Source organism: Pogonomyrmex barbatus, unplaced genomic scaffold, assembly GCF_055798465.1.
Source record: "Pogonomyrmex barbatus isolate J1 unplaced genomic scaffold, ASM5579846v1 scaffold1, whole genome shotgun sequence".
Lineage (NCBI taxonomy): Eukaryota > Metazoa > Arthropoda > Insecta > Hymenoptera > Formicidae > Pogonomyrmex > Pogonomyrmex barbatus.
The window spans coordinates 18,743,680-18,760,295 of NW_028297098.1; the positions used below are offsets into that span (position 1 = coordinate 18,743,680).

The 16,616-nt window shown below is 37.7% G+C and overlaps 1 protein-coding gene across 1 annotated transcript; it reads left to right on the plus strand.

Moving 5' to 3' along the window:
- Positions 1 to 8,484: 8,484 nt before the first annotated feature.
- LOC105425355 (uncharacterized) lies at positions 8,485 to 14,627 on the plus strand. The gene is made up of 2 exons (XM_011636092.2): positions 8,485 to 9,491; positions 10,334 to 14,627. Exon 2 carries the CDS (start codon positions 10,357 to 10,359, stop codon positions 11,704 to 11,706), a length of 1,350 nt encoding a protein of 449 aa, XP_011634394.2. The 5' UTR covers positions 8,485 to 9,491; positions 10,334 to 10,356; the 3' UTR covers positions 11,707 to 14,627.
- Positions 14,628 to 16,616: the final 1,989 nt, after the last annotated feature.

The window sequence follows — 16,616 nt, forward strand, 5'->3', positions numbered from 1 at the left end:
TAGTGTCGCAAGAGGGTTTATGATTTCGCGGTGTCCTGGACGCGGATCGTTCCAGAGCGGTATCATCGGTGCTGGCTCCTGTTTCTGGACAGTCTCTGATTACGGCGTTTCCAGCGCGGCAATATATACATATTTAAGGTCGCGTCCACCGTTAAGATCACCGTAGCATAACTCCGCCGCCGGCTCTCTTCTCCTACCTCATACATATTCCTCCTCGTTTAACAAACACTCCGCGTAGACGTAGACGTAAAGAGAGAAACAGAAAGAGAGGGAGAGAGATCCGGCATCGCCGAGACGGAACGTAACGGAGAAAGAGATAGCTCCGGCACGCACTCCCAGGCATACGGGGTTGCTTTACGAGCGGACAACTAAGGTATGCTCTGGATTTCAACCCTACCCGCGAGACCCCTCCGGCCCTCCGTAATCACTGTACCTTTCGTAACCGCGACCGTCGCAACGGGCCAGAGGTTTTATACCCCGGCATCTCCTGGAGAGCTTGGCGCATCCACCGTGACCGAGCGTCGTCTCACTCGCTGCCTCCGGGATGCTGCGCGTAAACCTTCGGAAACTAAGCAGCTACCAACTGGTGGCCGTCCCTGTCCTCGCAGACGATAAACCGCTAAATGGATTCTCAGTAAAAATCTTCTGATAGAACATTTCAAAACTGGATCATTAATTTCACGAAAGCTTTCTTTGCAAAGCGAAGTCAATCTTTCAAAATCAATTTTTACAGATTTCTTCTTTCATAGATTTTGTTAAAATAATAATATAGATGAAAAGAGAGTTTCTTTTTCAAGAAACAAATTTTATCTGTCTTCTTACAGTCAAATTTATATTTTTGCAGTTACACAACAAAAATAACAGCCCTGTTACGATACAAGCTCGAGTAGGGATACGTCAGGTTGACAAGGGTGACTCCCAAAGATCAAGCGTGATCATTTCTGACAGCGCTGTAGGGATGATGGACAATCGGTGAATCAAGAGATAGCGAAACCCGATATCTCGTACATATGCTCGGGTGTAAATACATTCGCGAAATATGCTCTCCGAATTTACGATTTACGGATGACTGTTTTGTTACCACGATCTGATATGCAAAATTCTAAAAAATATGCATAGTTGTACTTCAAATGGTTTTTGAGATGTTAAAATAGATAGAAAATTAATGGTAATAATTTTATTATTTGTATAGTAATTACATACAGTAAATATTAATATTTTATGGAAAAATATTAAATATTTTAAAAATAAAAAACACTTTATCTGTATTTTAATTAAATTATAAATATTCATAAGTAAAATTTTGAGCCTGCCATGATGCAAATGTTGAAAGAATTGAATATATTAAAATGATGCATTAGGCAAAAATGAATTATTAGCAATTAAATTATTTTCAATCAAACGTACATGACATTGTTCAATTGTTTCTGAGAATGAACTTTTAAGAGTGCCGTGTACACAGATAAAATTCGACACCAATCGAAACGTCAAAAGGGTGTGAGTGTTCGATCCATTCTCGGTCACGGAATATGTATGACCTGACCGTCGCAGGAAAACCGAGTGACGTATGCGATGTTCTTCACGCATCATGTCGAGATACATACATATGTATGAGCGAGCATATGTGCCGGCAGCCGATCATGCATACGGTCGCGAGCAATCTCTGAAAATTCGCCATTGCCGTTCGTTCGAGCACAGGATTCATTCGCCGTCGCGACCGAATTATTTTCGCGATGCATCATTGGTTTTTAATTAAAATGCGTTCCGAACGTAATGAATAAAAGTAGAGTTTATGTATGATGTCATACAAAAAAATATATGAAAATCCATGAGGATGCCAAGTTTCGAGAAAAATAAAATTCCAACAATATTCTATATTTAAAACTACGAAAATCTAAGATATTGTTGACTAAACAACAATTGTTCTACCTTATTTTTGGATTTTTTATTAATGTCACGTTCTGATTATAAGTTTTTCATTTTGTAACGTTTTGTAACGTCGTTTGTCGCTGTGTCTTTGAAAAGAACTTGCAATGTCATTTAAAAACTTTGTTATTTCAAAGAAATTAAATATAACATACAAATTAAGAAAAATTGAAGAAATTAAATATATATAATGTACTGTTTGAACGAGTGTCAAAGTCTTCGTAATCATTTTTATAAGAATGCGAATAAGAAATTACGTATTTTTACGCTAAAAAATATCAATGTAGTACAATGTAATACAAAATATAAATCTTAAAATAACGATTCTTGTAATCGAGCGAAAATCGGAGTATAATCATGGTCGGTGATTCTTCTTGAATTGGAAAATCACAGGTGTTCGCCCGTTTTCAAGGCATCGAGCATGTCGAAAGTCAGCCGAGAATCGAGAGACTCGAACAAATTACTCGCGAGACTTAATCTATGTCGGTACCTCCAGGGAATGTTGGAAGAGAATCAAGGTCGCATCTGTGAGATCCGGAGCGACGCCACGCTTGTCCTGGGTCTTTTCGCGCTAAGATTGATGACGCCCTGCGTTCTCTGCTCCTCTTTCTCAGTCGTGCTCTGTTCCTCTTACACCGAGACAACGCGATATAGGGAGACTCGGCGGCAGTAAGGGAAAGACGCGATTTCTCGGTGCAAATGAGACATCTCCGCTCGTGCAAGCAGCCGGAGATCTCGCAGTTGATCCTTAGAGCAAGTGGAACTCCGTGACAAATGTTCCGCGACATTGGTTCAGGAAGTCTCATGATGTATCTTCGTCCATCCGTTTTGTGTGGCATAAATAAGTGCCTTAAACCACTTTAGAGTTGATGGAAATTTTTTCCGTTTATTCTCTCTGTGAAGGAATAATCTGTGTAAAACTGGTATTGAGAAAAATTGATGCCATCTAGGTAATAACATTGGCATATCGAAATCAACCTAACTAATTCAATTTACTTTCCTGGCTTAAAAATTTCTTTTCATTTAACATTTAAGACGTTGACATCTTAATAAAATTTTCATAATTATAAATTAAATCTATATATTCAAAGACAAGATAAATTATCGCAATTTTTAAGAAATTCTAATTAGAACTTGAATTGCGTATTATTTTGCGTTTTATATTAACCACTTCACACACATTAATTTCGTTTCGTTGTATTAAAAATGTCGCCGCGTGATTTAATCGTCATTTCAACTGGAATGCGTCCTCTGCGTTGAGGAAAGGAGTCCGCAGAAGTAGATCCCTCGGCGGGGTGGGATCTCTCGGTGTCGTTCATCATTCGTCGGAACGGCGAAACGCTCGGTAGGTTCGGGTTTTCAGCGCGGAGGAGAGATCTGCATAGCGCGAGCCGGCATCTCGGGACGAGCGAGCTAAGTGCGGGATTATGCAAAGCAGCGGCCATACAGTATAAAAATACGGAGCGACTCCGCGCCATCTTTTCCGGACCATTCTAATAACTCCCTCCCGCTACCATCCACCTTACTCCGCCAACCTTTCTCCGCCAGCCATCGTATCTACACGGCGACTTCTGCCGTCGCCGAGGGGAAGAATCAGCCGACCCCCGATAGCGGAGTAAGATTTCGACAAATATACTCGTAAAACTGTCAACGAGAGCTTGCCACGTGCTTTCCGTACGAACTCTGACCCACGTTACGTGGACAAGAGTAGCGTCCTGGCATTATTAACGACACGAAATTTCTCATCAGTTATCAATGAATAATTTTTCTGAAATCATTCTTCATTCTTCATTCATTCTTTTACTTGTTTTGATGATCATGATTAAATTTCAATTGCAACATAATTGTAATATAAAAATATCATGATTTTTAAATATTGCTATAATTAATTGTCACAGAATAGAATTTTATTAAACATAGGGATAATTGACAGAATGTAAGTAATTCCAGTCTGTACATTCTATATAGAAATATCTATATAGAAATATGACTTTTATTTGCAGTTACAACGTTTGTAAATAACAAATACATGTCGATATATGCCAGCCCATCTTTTTCGCTTCTTTGGGATCATCAATACGAATTAAACCGGCGTTAACAGAATGCTTTTAAGAGCACATGGCGCTTCCGTCTACCAAGTCATCGTTATGATAAACGAGCAGCTTAGTATCTTCCCGTTAATTTCTTCGTTCCATTATATACCCTTGGTCTTGGTACGACGATAGATGTATTGTTCTGACAACAGATGCGGTTGTCGGCACAAGATTCTCCTCCAAGACGTCAGAACAGTTCATAAAAATTAATTCAAGCTAATTCTTTTTCACGTACATAAAATTACTTACGTGGCAATGAGATTTCAGCAAATTACTCTTTATTGAATATAAAAGTTAGTTGTTGACTAAAGCCCAGTAATTACGAAAATGGATTCAGCGGCCAAGTTTGCCGAGAAGATAGAATTGTTCTCGGGAACAGACGCAACTGTTCGCCGGGAAGGTCGCTCCAAGATATCGCGGCGTTCTTCGCGCGTTCTCCGCTCGCGTGAGGCCACGATCGCATGGCACTTTCGGCGCGATCCCGTCGCTTAAATTCGGGAACTTCTCGCCTAGGCGACTCACGTTTACGGTGCGCGGTCGGAGGCGCGAGATAGCGACGTCCGATAGCGCCCGGCTGGAAGTCGCATTAATTTTCCTTGGTCGACTCCCTCGCGCGACGCTGCGGTACCGTCAGCCCTCCTATCCCGCGTCGCGGGAGGGGTGGCTGGTTCATGAAATGGGTACGCAAGGGACGTTTCTCCCGTGGCGGCATTTAGGTAAGGTATTCACGTAACACATAAGCAACCGCCACGCGCAACCCACCGTGTGCACAGAGATAAGAGCCGAAGGTGGCATCTTAGGCAGTGCTCCGAATAGAATTAAATTCCCCGGAGCCATTGCGGAGAGGAGGAGGGAGGGAAAGAGACAACGCGACTCGATATCGTCCCGACGATATCAACAAGAGCGGATGCGGGACAAACTTCTCTCGTAGAAGAGATAGACGGATAGATAGGGGGAATAAGGGGGCGCGAGCAGAGGAAGAATGGCGTACGTTGATAATTCTGATGCGGCTACGTAGGCTGGGTTACGCTGTCATCGCCAAAGAGCATCACCGTAAGTGCAGTTTATCTATAACGGAGAATCAGCATTAACTATCGTATAACAAAACTTCCGATATACTATCCGATATAAATTGTTAAAAGATGCAAAAAAGATTTTTTGTAATATCAAATGCAAATCGTCTCTCTCTGATTTTAACAGAATCTTTGTTTCTTAAGAGTTTTGACACAGGTTTTGATATTACGGGAGCGTTTAAATAGCACAGTCGATTCATTTCGTATGCATGGTCCCGACTATAAGTTAAGAAATTGCCTAAACGTCCGTAAAATCTAAATCTCCCGCACTCTCATCTCGGGAATCTCTCTCCTCTGGTGAGTATGTACACCATGCCAAGTTATTTCAACAATCCTCTGAACTTATCGCACATCCAATTTGTCAGGCCGCGATCAAGAACCCTGTTTCAAGAATTTCTGAAGAAATACTAACCTTTCGTCATCTCTCATCGTATTTTCTTTTCCGCGTATATGTCTCTTTATAATTTTGTAAAAAGGATAGGATAAATTACTTTCAAATGTAATAAGATATAAGAAATATGCTTCGTAAAACTTTACATTTTTAATATAATTTATATTTTCAAGTTTCGAAATTATGTTTTTGAATATTTACATTTTTGAAAAGTCCGAATTTATAATTTTTAGTATTTTTAATTTACAATTGTGTGTCTGCTATATTCATAAATTTGCAAAAGAAAAAAATTTATTATAATAAATTCAACAATGTTTAATTATTATATCGATAGAATGACTATTCAGTGATTTAAATTTTTGCTTTTGCACGTTGCTTGCTTTTGAATAACATGGAGAGATAGTGAATTTTAATGGAAAACCGAACGTGCGGCCAAAGCGGCTGGAAAGAAATCGTGATGATTCTGTGAAATATGGCTCAAGAGCGAGCAGGTTTTCGGGACTGCAGGGCTGCGTTAATGGGTGATTGATAAACGACCTTTTCTCATCAACTGCATCGGCTGCATATTTATCACTATGCGACCCCGACAAAAACGCGCGTGCACTCGTTCCATGTAGCCGCGTCAGCGATGCGAGAGAAGCGGATGACATTACTCCCTTTGCAAAACGCAAAGCATGGTATAAAATTACGAAAAGTACGTAAGCTTAAATAAATAATCACGGAGTATGCTTTCACTATGCTAACGAGTTTATATTATATGAGTGTTACATCCAACAATGCAATTAAAACATTTTTAGAATTTCTCCCACTGTTTTTAGATGTAAATAGATGATCAAATGTAGAGAGAGAGAATATATATATATATATATATATATATATATATAAACATTTGTATAAAATATTTAATAATATATATTAACGATACAATATTGTAGAGTTAGAAATTTCTTTAAATTTATTTTTGGAACTAAAAGAACAGATATGTCAATTTTTCGTAAATGTAATGTAAATTTATATGAACGCGATCGATGACGTATTAATTCTCGTGTAGGAGTCAATCGAGCTGAAGTACACGCGTCATGTAAGGTGTCCCTTTCGTGAATCCACGTAACAGATACTGTCGATGTTAAAGTGCCCTTCGACGAACCCACGCTCGGTGCTAACAGCTCACGCGTGTCCGCCACGTGTCAAGCGCCGTCGGTTCGCCCGCTCGTGCGTTTAACTTGGTGGAATTAGGCGGCACGAAATTTGCCCTTTCTGGACGATTTGCAAAATAACATGGGCAGATGGTGTCAAAGTGCGATTCTCACGCGCAACGTATTTTACTACTTGAGAATTTAGAACGCATCACAGTCAAGCGAATCGAATTTTCAATTTGAATAGTCGAAGGAAAAAGATGAATTGCTGAAGAAGACAAATGTGATGCAATGATGCAAAGAAAGAACTTGAAATATTTTTTAAAACATTTTACTTAGACTTGCATCAATATATTATTTCAAGTTTCTACATACTTTTGAGCAATAGATAGTTTGCAATTTATTGAAGTTTAAACTATACAAATAAAAAAAATTATGTAAGTGTGGCCTACATATCTCTTTTACTATCTCTTGTCATTTTACATATCATATTGTTATTGTGACAGAAAGGAAAGAGGGGAAATTGAAGAAGTAAAGCTTCTTCGCAAGAATATTATTGTTTTACGTGAATCAAGGCAGAGGGATATAATATGGGATTAGGGATCGGTATATCGCGTCTCTCCAAGTTTGTGGGGAATGGTGCTGTATGATCGGCAATAAATATAGTTTATAATCCAGGAATGGCTGCACCAAGATACAGAGATGTTTCGTAGCCACCCTGCCGTGCGACGCGTGTCACACGTAACGTCGTCGTAATGACTCTTTCGACTTTACGACTCTGAATTAGGATTAGACTCGACTGTATCGCGCGTCACACTATCTGCTGCACGTGAGAATTATTTAATTTATTCCGCGCATGAATCGAGCCAAGGAGAGAGCCATCGACGAAATAGCGTCGAGCGTATCGAATTATTGAGATTGTTTCTCAAGATTGAGTCTTCCATTCTGTTTTTTCATTACCGCGAAAACAAATTATAATAATTGTAATATTATAATTTGTCACAGTAATGCAAACGCATTGCATCATTGATTTCTTTGCGTGACTTCTCAACTGTTTTATGACAAATTCATGAATCTATCCACGCTTAAAGAATTTATCAATTATTTTATCATCTGCATTACGTGAGTTTTTAAATTAATGTGTTAATAGAAATTGTTTTACACAAATACAAATTTTGCATTACAAAATTATTCAGTTTGCAAAACGGGATAGCTTTGTACGAACTAATTTCTTGATATCAAGACAACTGCCACTTTTCTTAGTTCGATTTGCAGTATCTGTGGAGGAAAGAAAAAGATTTTCTGTTTTTGAGATACATTCTATATAAGATACAGTGAAACAGTGATACAAGAAACAGTGATGTTCCGCAAATACTTGTTCGCGAGTTTCCGCCGGGCGCAGGATAGCGCCAATCGAAAAGTCATTACAACTTTTTGCCGACTCAATCAAGAAGTTAATGTCCTTTAACCTCGCGGCGTTCCCCTTAGGATTTGCCGGGATCTCGGGAATCGCGTAAGAAATCGACGGCTCTCACATGCCCGGTAAAATAGATCACCGGCGTATGATTGATCGTCTATTGACTGTGTGGCAGGTTTTTGCTCGCTGCACCCACTTGTATCGAGAGTTATTTTTCCGGCATGAAACTACGATGCTGCCCATCTTGACTTATTTCGGTTTATATACATAATTTCAAAAAAAGTAATTAAATACATCGCAATGATTCGTACTTCAATAATTGTGCAATTGAAATGTACAAACATAAGTATTGAAAAAATAAATAAATATATATATATATATATATATAAAGATGTGTAAACCGAGAATTATTTTATGAACTTGAAAACATATGTATCCTACAAAAAATAATACAGTATGTAAATATATTGAAAGTTTCTTCTTGGTCAGCTTATTTATATGATTAACAAAACGAATAATTAAGAAAATAATTTTTGAAATTTCTATTACCTGGATCTTTAAATAAAATCTTTATATTTTTTGTGTATACGTTTTTAGAATGACTTTTATTGCCATCATCGTATCTTCATCAACAGACCCGGCTCATCTGCCAAACGTCCAATATCGCAGCGAGTCGGCCATAAAAAAGAAGCGAAGATCAGGACACGGGCGTTAAAAATATTCAAGATCGTTTGTCAGGCTGAATTACAGCCCCTCTAGTCGTATCCTCTCCCCGCCGTCACCTTCACCACCCCGTTCGCCACTCTGGCAGAGCAGGATTCTGTGGTACGCGTTGCGCAACGCGAAGAGGGTAAGGTAGTCGGATAGAGAGAAAGGGAGTGGTAAGAGCCGACGGCGACGACGACGACGACGACGACGACGACGATGACGACGACGACGACGATCCCGGGCACATGTGTCGAACCTGAAATATGTAGGCGTGGTCTGGACGGTGCTAGCAGACGCGTCCCGACGAGCGAATATGTTCACCCCGTTGCTACGCTCCACCCCCGTATAACGTTGCAAACACTGCCATTGGCCGGTGCCACCCTCGTCGCGCCTCCACCTGCCACGCTCGTGCTGTCCTCCGCGACAGCTACCCCTAAATACGGGGGATGCGCGAACAGCATTCTCATTTTAACACGAACCGCCGATACGGCACCGAGTGTTCGCCACTTTAGTGCGCCCCGGACTGTACACCAGATCGGTGAGTCCACTAAGGGGTGTTAGTTTTGCTTTCTGTGGTTTATTTCGGGCTCGCGTGTTTGCGAGCATCGAGTTTTTGGAGACAACTTTGTGAGGAAAAGTGCATTCTGATGTCTTAGAGAAGATTGAAGAGGCATGGAAAACGTGATTCGGCTAGTGTAGCATACAGGCTGCGTGTACTTAGAAGACAAAGTTTGCCATCGTTATCCGGTAAGTACTATTTTATTTATGTGATTATATACAGAATTATAAGCGCTTAAGATATGTTATAAAAACTTTTAAAAATATTCTCAAATCTTTTCAGCAATTTTCTAGTGTCTTAGAAAAATGTCTTCAGTTTTTTTGTTATTTGAGATATAACTTACTGAGATATTGAGATAATTAACTTGCAATATTATTATGGGATTATTGGTCGATTATTAGTTGGAGTATTCGTTTTAACATATATATATATATATATTAATAAAATTTCGCTTTTTGTGGAATTGATTTTAATACAAAATAATTATTAAAAATATATAGATATAATAGAAATAGATTATATTATTGTATAATTAAAAAATAACAATGGTGCAATTATTTAATTAATGTTTTATATCATTAAAAGCTGTTGCTTATTTGTTTTGTTGCAAGTAAAAGAAACTTTTTTTTAAATTAAAATTTTTGTCATAATATTACACATATTACAAATCTCAATATGGATTGCATTTTTCTAAAATAAAATTTAATTGCGATAGTTTCAGTCAATAAGTTTCAAAAAGTTTAAATCTTCATATTTCATTAGTATACAATTATAAAAACATTATTTTCAAAAATTTATTTTGAAATATCAAATGTAGATATCTTATTTCTTATTGCATGTAAATAGAAAGAAATAATACCTAGTCGTGAATTAATTTTCCTCGATTATCTCGGCGACCAATCTTGGTTTACTTCGATTTATGCCTTTCGAATATAGGACATCTGGGTGTATCGAATTTTGGATGATCAATCACATTCCGTGTGTTGCTGCGACATTAACACTCACTGTCCACTCACCGTCATTGTCGTAGGTCGATCATCCGGAGCGAGCAGGATGACAATGGAAGATCGCACGGGTGGCATCGACCGCGCCACCCCCGCGACCTCGACGCCGGTCACAACGGCACTGACGACGGCGTGCCCCGCGTCCATCAGCGACGTCACGCCTGACGCGTCGTACCCCATTCAACGAGCTAGCAAGCGTTCTTTCGATGTCGCTTTCCTCGTGGCACCCGATGAAAATCTTGCGCGTCGTCAGAACGAAAAGTTGCGATTGGTGAGCAGTCGAAAAGACCGTCCGCGAGATGACATCTCCGTTGATAATGTTCTGGACACTGATAGGCTACCGCAGAATCTCACTATCAAGCATTACGACAACGATTCTGTCAGTTCAGATAGAAGAAGATTGCTGCAATGTACGGAGAACTCGCTAAGTCCACCGTACGTATCGCCTAGAACCTTAACGCCAACCTTGCCAGGACTCTCCCCGGACTCCGACGGAAGGAGATACGCACCGACCGGTAGTCGACTTCAGAAGACCCCGAGTCCGCCTACCTTTGTTGGACATCAGTCGATGTTGGCCACCTGCCCGGAATCCACGGATCCTTCGATTTTGGCTTGCGCGAAGATTTACGAGACTGGCATCTCCTGCGCGACCGATCGTCACGGCGAATCCCGCAGTGCCTTCACAAAGGTTAGTCTGGTTGGCCAGCGGAATGGCTTCAACGACGATAGCCAAGCGTCGCCGAGATCGTCGATATCGCCGGATGATCGCGCGAGTTATCAGAGTAGCGTCAGTCCGCCGGTGGTGTCGTTGCCCGGTGCAACGAGCTACAAGTACGCACCGTTCCCCACCAAGATGGCATATCCCTTTCTGGCCGTGGGCTCGGAGGCCGGTCAGACGGCGTTGTTGGAGAACCTGAAGATCTCGCAGATCGCTCAGCCGCCCAAGGTGCCCAGTCCGAAGGTACCCACTTTCCGACCGGATCTCCCGCCGGTCTATCCCAACCTTTCCTACAATCCCATATCCGTATTCCCGCCGATGGCAGATGCTCTGGCCAGACCGAGATTCCTGGCTACCGCTGCCGGGGTAGCTGGTCTCCTGCCACCGTCGCTCGCCGCCCTGACTTTACCGGCGCAGAACGTCTGCGCCAAGTGCAACCTGTCGTTTCGCATGACTTCCGATCTAGTCTATCACATGCGCTCTCACCACAAGAGCGAGAACTCAGGCGAGGCAGCGAGGAGAAGGAGAGAGGAAAAGCTCAGGTGTCCCGTCTGCGACGAGAGCTTTCGCGAGAGGCACCATCTCACTAGACACATGACCGCCCATCAAGACAAGGAGAGTGACGGCATAGTTGAGCAGGTCGAGATCAAGAGGAGAACTACCAGTGTTCACAGTAAGTGACGACGGAAACTGCCGATCGAAGATGATATTCTAACGACTGGCTATTCTTTCGAGAACTGAATCGATAAATAACAAGAAGTAGCAGGTTATAATGTTTTTAGTTAATGTGATAACGATGAAAATGATGTTTGTTTATCATTATTATGTCTTAGATTGAAAGAAAAATTAAGGCATTATCTCTTGCAACAAAGAAAACGCTCGAACTATGTATAGGAAATGTGCAGATTTAATGTTGTCATTTTTTCGTTAATTTTAATTAAACTAAAGCTTTTACACATTTCTTTTATGAATAGATGAGATATGGAGACTTATAAAGACATATTTTATTTACGTATTTTTATAATAATTTAGAATCGATCTTTTTTTAAAGAAAACATTAACAGTTCTTAAATTACAAATAATTGAAAAAGAAACTATTTCAAAATTAAATTTCAGAAATACACATATATGATAAAATCTTATTTTTTATTTAATTTTAAGCGAATAGATTTATAATTTGTTATTAATTAGAAAATTAGTTATAATATATATTTTTACTACGAAAAAGTCGATTTGAAATTAGGTAAAAAACTCAAAGATAAAATGTGTGCCGCTTCTTGAATCTGTGACATTATGTACAGATATACTGCGGCATTTCTATTGTATACGTGTATAATAAGAAAACATTAATGTCTACATAGGAAAATTAATATATCTATGGATACCGATCTTTATACATGTATACTCTAGTTTAACTTATGCACTGCGCTGAAGACATTCCCTGTCTAGTCAATATTAGGTAGGAACAATTTGTAAATAAATTTATTTCCTTGAAATTATTAAAATAAGATTATCTGCAACATGAAAGAATAGGAGAAAGGGGAAGGGGGAGAGAGAGAGAGAGAGAGAGAGAGAGAGAGAGAGAGAATGATCAAATTAATCCATCTAAAATATAGAAGAAAGAAATTTCATACATTTTAGAAAATCATAGAGTTGTAAAAATATTTTATATCTTATACTTTAGCAAGATATTATTTTTTAAATATTGTTTTAATTTATTTTTATTTTCATAAAAAAGTATATTTTTATTTTCATGAAAAATATAATTTTAATAATATTTTATAAAAAGTTATAATTTGAAAAGAAGATAGAAATATCAAACAGAATAGAAATTTAAGACTCCGAGATGTAATTTCGAATTTCCACGTAAAGAATTATAAAAATTTATGATTTATAATGATTTATATATTTAATATATTTGTATTATTAGTATGTACATAAAATTCTATATATAAATATTTAGATCATAGATATACTACATTCTTTTTTATATTCACAGAGTAAGAATGTGTATGTGACTTCATTTTATGTGATATTTCTACTTATTTCTTTCATATAAATTTGAAGTTTTATAAGTTCGAAAATATATTAAAAATCACTTATTAGAAACATTTAATTATTTTTAATATTTAATGTTTCTTTTTAATATTTAATATTTAATATTTTAATATTTTTAAAATTTTTAATACGAAAGATGTAATTGGAAAACATAGTAGCTTTGAACATGAAACTAACTAGCGATAAAATATTCCAAAATCATGCGTACTTGGGGAAAAGCAGCGTGCTAAAATTGTCAGAGGTAAAATAATCGCGCGCGCTCGTATTTCGATATACTCGCAAATTACATACGGTCCATTCGAACGACTCCATTTTCACGATGTAGAAAGTAAAATATTTGCTGCGTATTTACAGCGGCAGACAGGTGTAACGGGTAGTGGGTGCGGATGCGGCGATAGTAGCATCGCAGGGAGTGGAAGGGTCAGGGATGTGGAAGGGTTGTATGTTGCGGAGGATGGTGAAAGCGTGTAAAGCGCATTTCGGCTGTGTGTACGGAGGTGAGGGCGGCGTGGCAATAAATAGATCGTAAACTGTAACCCGCGTCACACACAAACCGTCGGAGCGCGCATAATGGTAGGAAACAATGAATGCCATAATCGGAAACAGTGCCGGTTTGTTATCTGCCATTTACACTCCATTTAACTTCAAACAGCGAATCGGCCTGCGCGCGTTTTAAATACAGCCCGGTCTCCAACCACCGTCGAGAACCGCCCCCCATCGTCGTTCTCCATCCCCCGTCGCACCTACCACCGTCCGGGGTATGCGGCTTAACATAGGGTTAAGCCCACGCCGAGTGGCTTAATATTGTCCGAAAATTACGTGAATTATCGCCCCGCGATTCCCGATGCGACTGGAAAAACTGGATGCGTATAGAGGTAACATTTTAATGCAAATGTTCATAAAGAGTAAAGATCAATGTTATTATTTTCGATTGAATTAACCGTTTAATTATAGTTATTTATATTGCGATTCAATATGCATAATGGAATTTTGAATAGGGTTATTCATATAGGAATTTTGAGAAGAAAGGCGTAATCATTATTTACGAAGTATGCAGTATTCTGTACAGCAATAATACACAGTAGTGTGTAAATACACATAGGGAAACTTTTAATACCAAAGGAAACGCGTTTATAAATTATAAGTAAGTTGTATGTGTATCGATACTGATTGAGAAAAGAAGTAATTCAAATATCATATAGATGTTTAACACGAACGATTCGATATTATATTCTACAATTGTCAGGAATATTATCAGAGAAATATCAGAAATAATATTGAGAAAGAAATACTCATTAAAATATTGCAATATGTATGTACGCAATTGTTCTGATATTAAATGTAATATATATATAAGTCTGTATATAATAAACTATTAATCTCTCTTCTTTATAGAGATATCGACGTTTTGTTTCGTTTTATAAGAATTGATTTATCCAGATATCATGTTGTATTACTTCGTTGTAAATATCACCTTGTACATAAGCACTGTATGTAATTTAGCTCGTTGTTAATTAATAATAATAAAAGAATATCCGTGACATTAAAACCATATGTGACATTTTATATCCTCTTAATTTATTATTTACGAATAGTTTACAATATAAATCATAGATTTATATTAATTATTAATACTTTATTTATTAAAAATTATTAAAAATGTTGAAATTTATAGAAAATATTTATTAGAAGATTATTTTTATTTTTAACTTACTTGTATATTTTTCTTCTTTCTCTTTTACTTGCATATTTACTGCAAAAATATTACTATCAATGAACATATAAAATGCTTTTTGTACCTTCTTTTATAACATATTTCTTAATTGATTTTGTTGAGCATGATATGAACTCGCAATGTGACTATAGATATAGAATTGATCTTATTCTTCATAGACATCGTCCGTCCTCCTCTTGTCTTCTCTAGTGCTAAATCACTGAAAGCCGATTACTCGGCAATAGATTAATTTCTGGCCACTCAGAAACCTCTCTCTAACATCCGATTCGTGGGTGCTGGATCGATTGTTTCGTCTTTCGTTCAGGGAAAATAGTACACGAAATGTCAAACAATTGTTTTCAAATTTATGTAAAAAATTGTAATATTAAAAAATCTTAAAATATTATCTTAATATTATATCTTAATATTATAAAAATAATTCACTCAATATAAGAATAATAATAAATATAAAAGTATACATTTTTTTTTTCAATTTTTAAATTTTTCAATCATATTTGATTCATAGAAAAATATTTATATATATATAAATATTTTTATAAGTATATACACATATATATATATATATATATATATACTTATACATGTATATAATCTCAATTATGTATTTTTATATTATTTGAAATTAAACATAAAAAAATATTATCATGTGATTATTGATTAGCATATCAAATTAAAGCTATACGTTAACTTATTGAATTGTGTTGTTTCCACGAATAAAAGACACCAGGAAATTCTGGTATAGAGGTACAAACTCTTGTCTTTCTCTTTTGAGAGAAAGCCATTGCGAAATCCTCTAAACGGGTAACGTTAAGCTCGTCGAAACCGCGACCAATACGACAAACAATCTCTTACCGCCCTCGTTCCGGCTTAAGCTCGCCCCTTCACCACCCCCGAAGCAAGTGTACTTACCCTCTGCCCGAGGTCCATAAAGATAAATAACATAGAGCACCCGGATCTCGTAGTTGTATCCCTTACAGAGCGATGAAGGGCCCCCTGAGGACTCCCATCATCCCTTCGCTCTTTTCATCATCTCTTTTTCTCTTTCTCGTACTTTATATCGCGGTAAACTTCTTTACTCTACTTTTATCCTTTCTTTTTATTTTAACTCGTTCTTATTCGATTTTGATTTTTTAGATTAGCAATTATATTTTTATTGTATTAATAAATATAGATTCGCGAATTTTCATTTTGAAACATTCAATTTTATTTAATAATTATTTTTTTTTCTACATTCATGAAAATGAAGATACATTCAATAAGAAAATTATTTATTAAAAATTATTTAAAAAATAAGCGGAAATTGAAAGCGAGATTGGGGGGAATGAAACATGGTTTCATTTAAAGCAGTCTGTATCTGTCTTCTTTTCTCGAAATCTGTCCACCGTTCTTCCCACCCTTGTTAGCGATACTTCCCGTGGAGAATCGCGCGCATGCTTGTTCTGTCAGTGAAATAATGACAATGTCATAGCCCGGGCCCGATTCGCCACGGTACCCATGCCACGTGGGCGACGATTGGATGCGGATATGCTAATATGGCGTCCGTTCCGAGACATTAAGTTCTCGGTTTACCGATTCTCGCCAGACGAGCCACGTCTTGACATCCACATCGCCTTCCGCCATTGTGCCTTCAATCATGGGATACACATATTTTCTTCAAGGGTCCCAACGAGGTTTTCACAAAGAAAGACATGACTCATTGCTCGCATTTGTAAAATTTAATATTTTTTAAAATTTGGAACAGTTCTTACAAAATTCAACTTTTATAAAATTTTTAATATTAAAAATTTTTAATATTAAA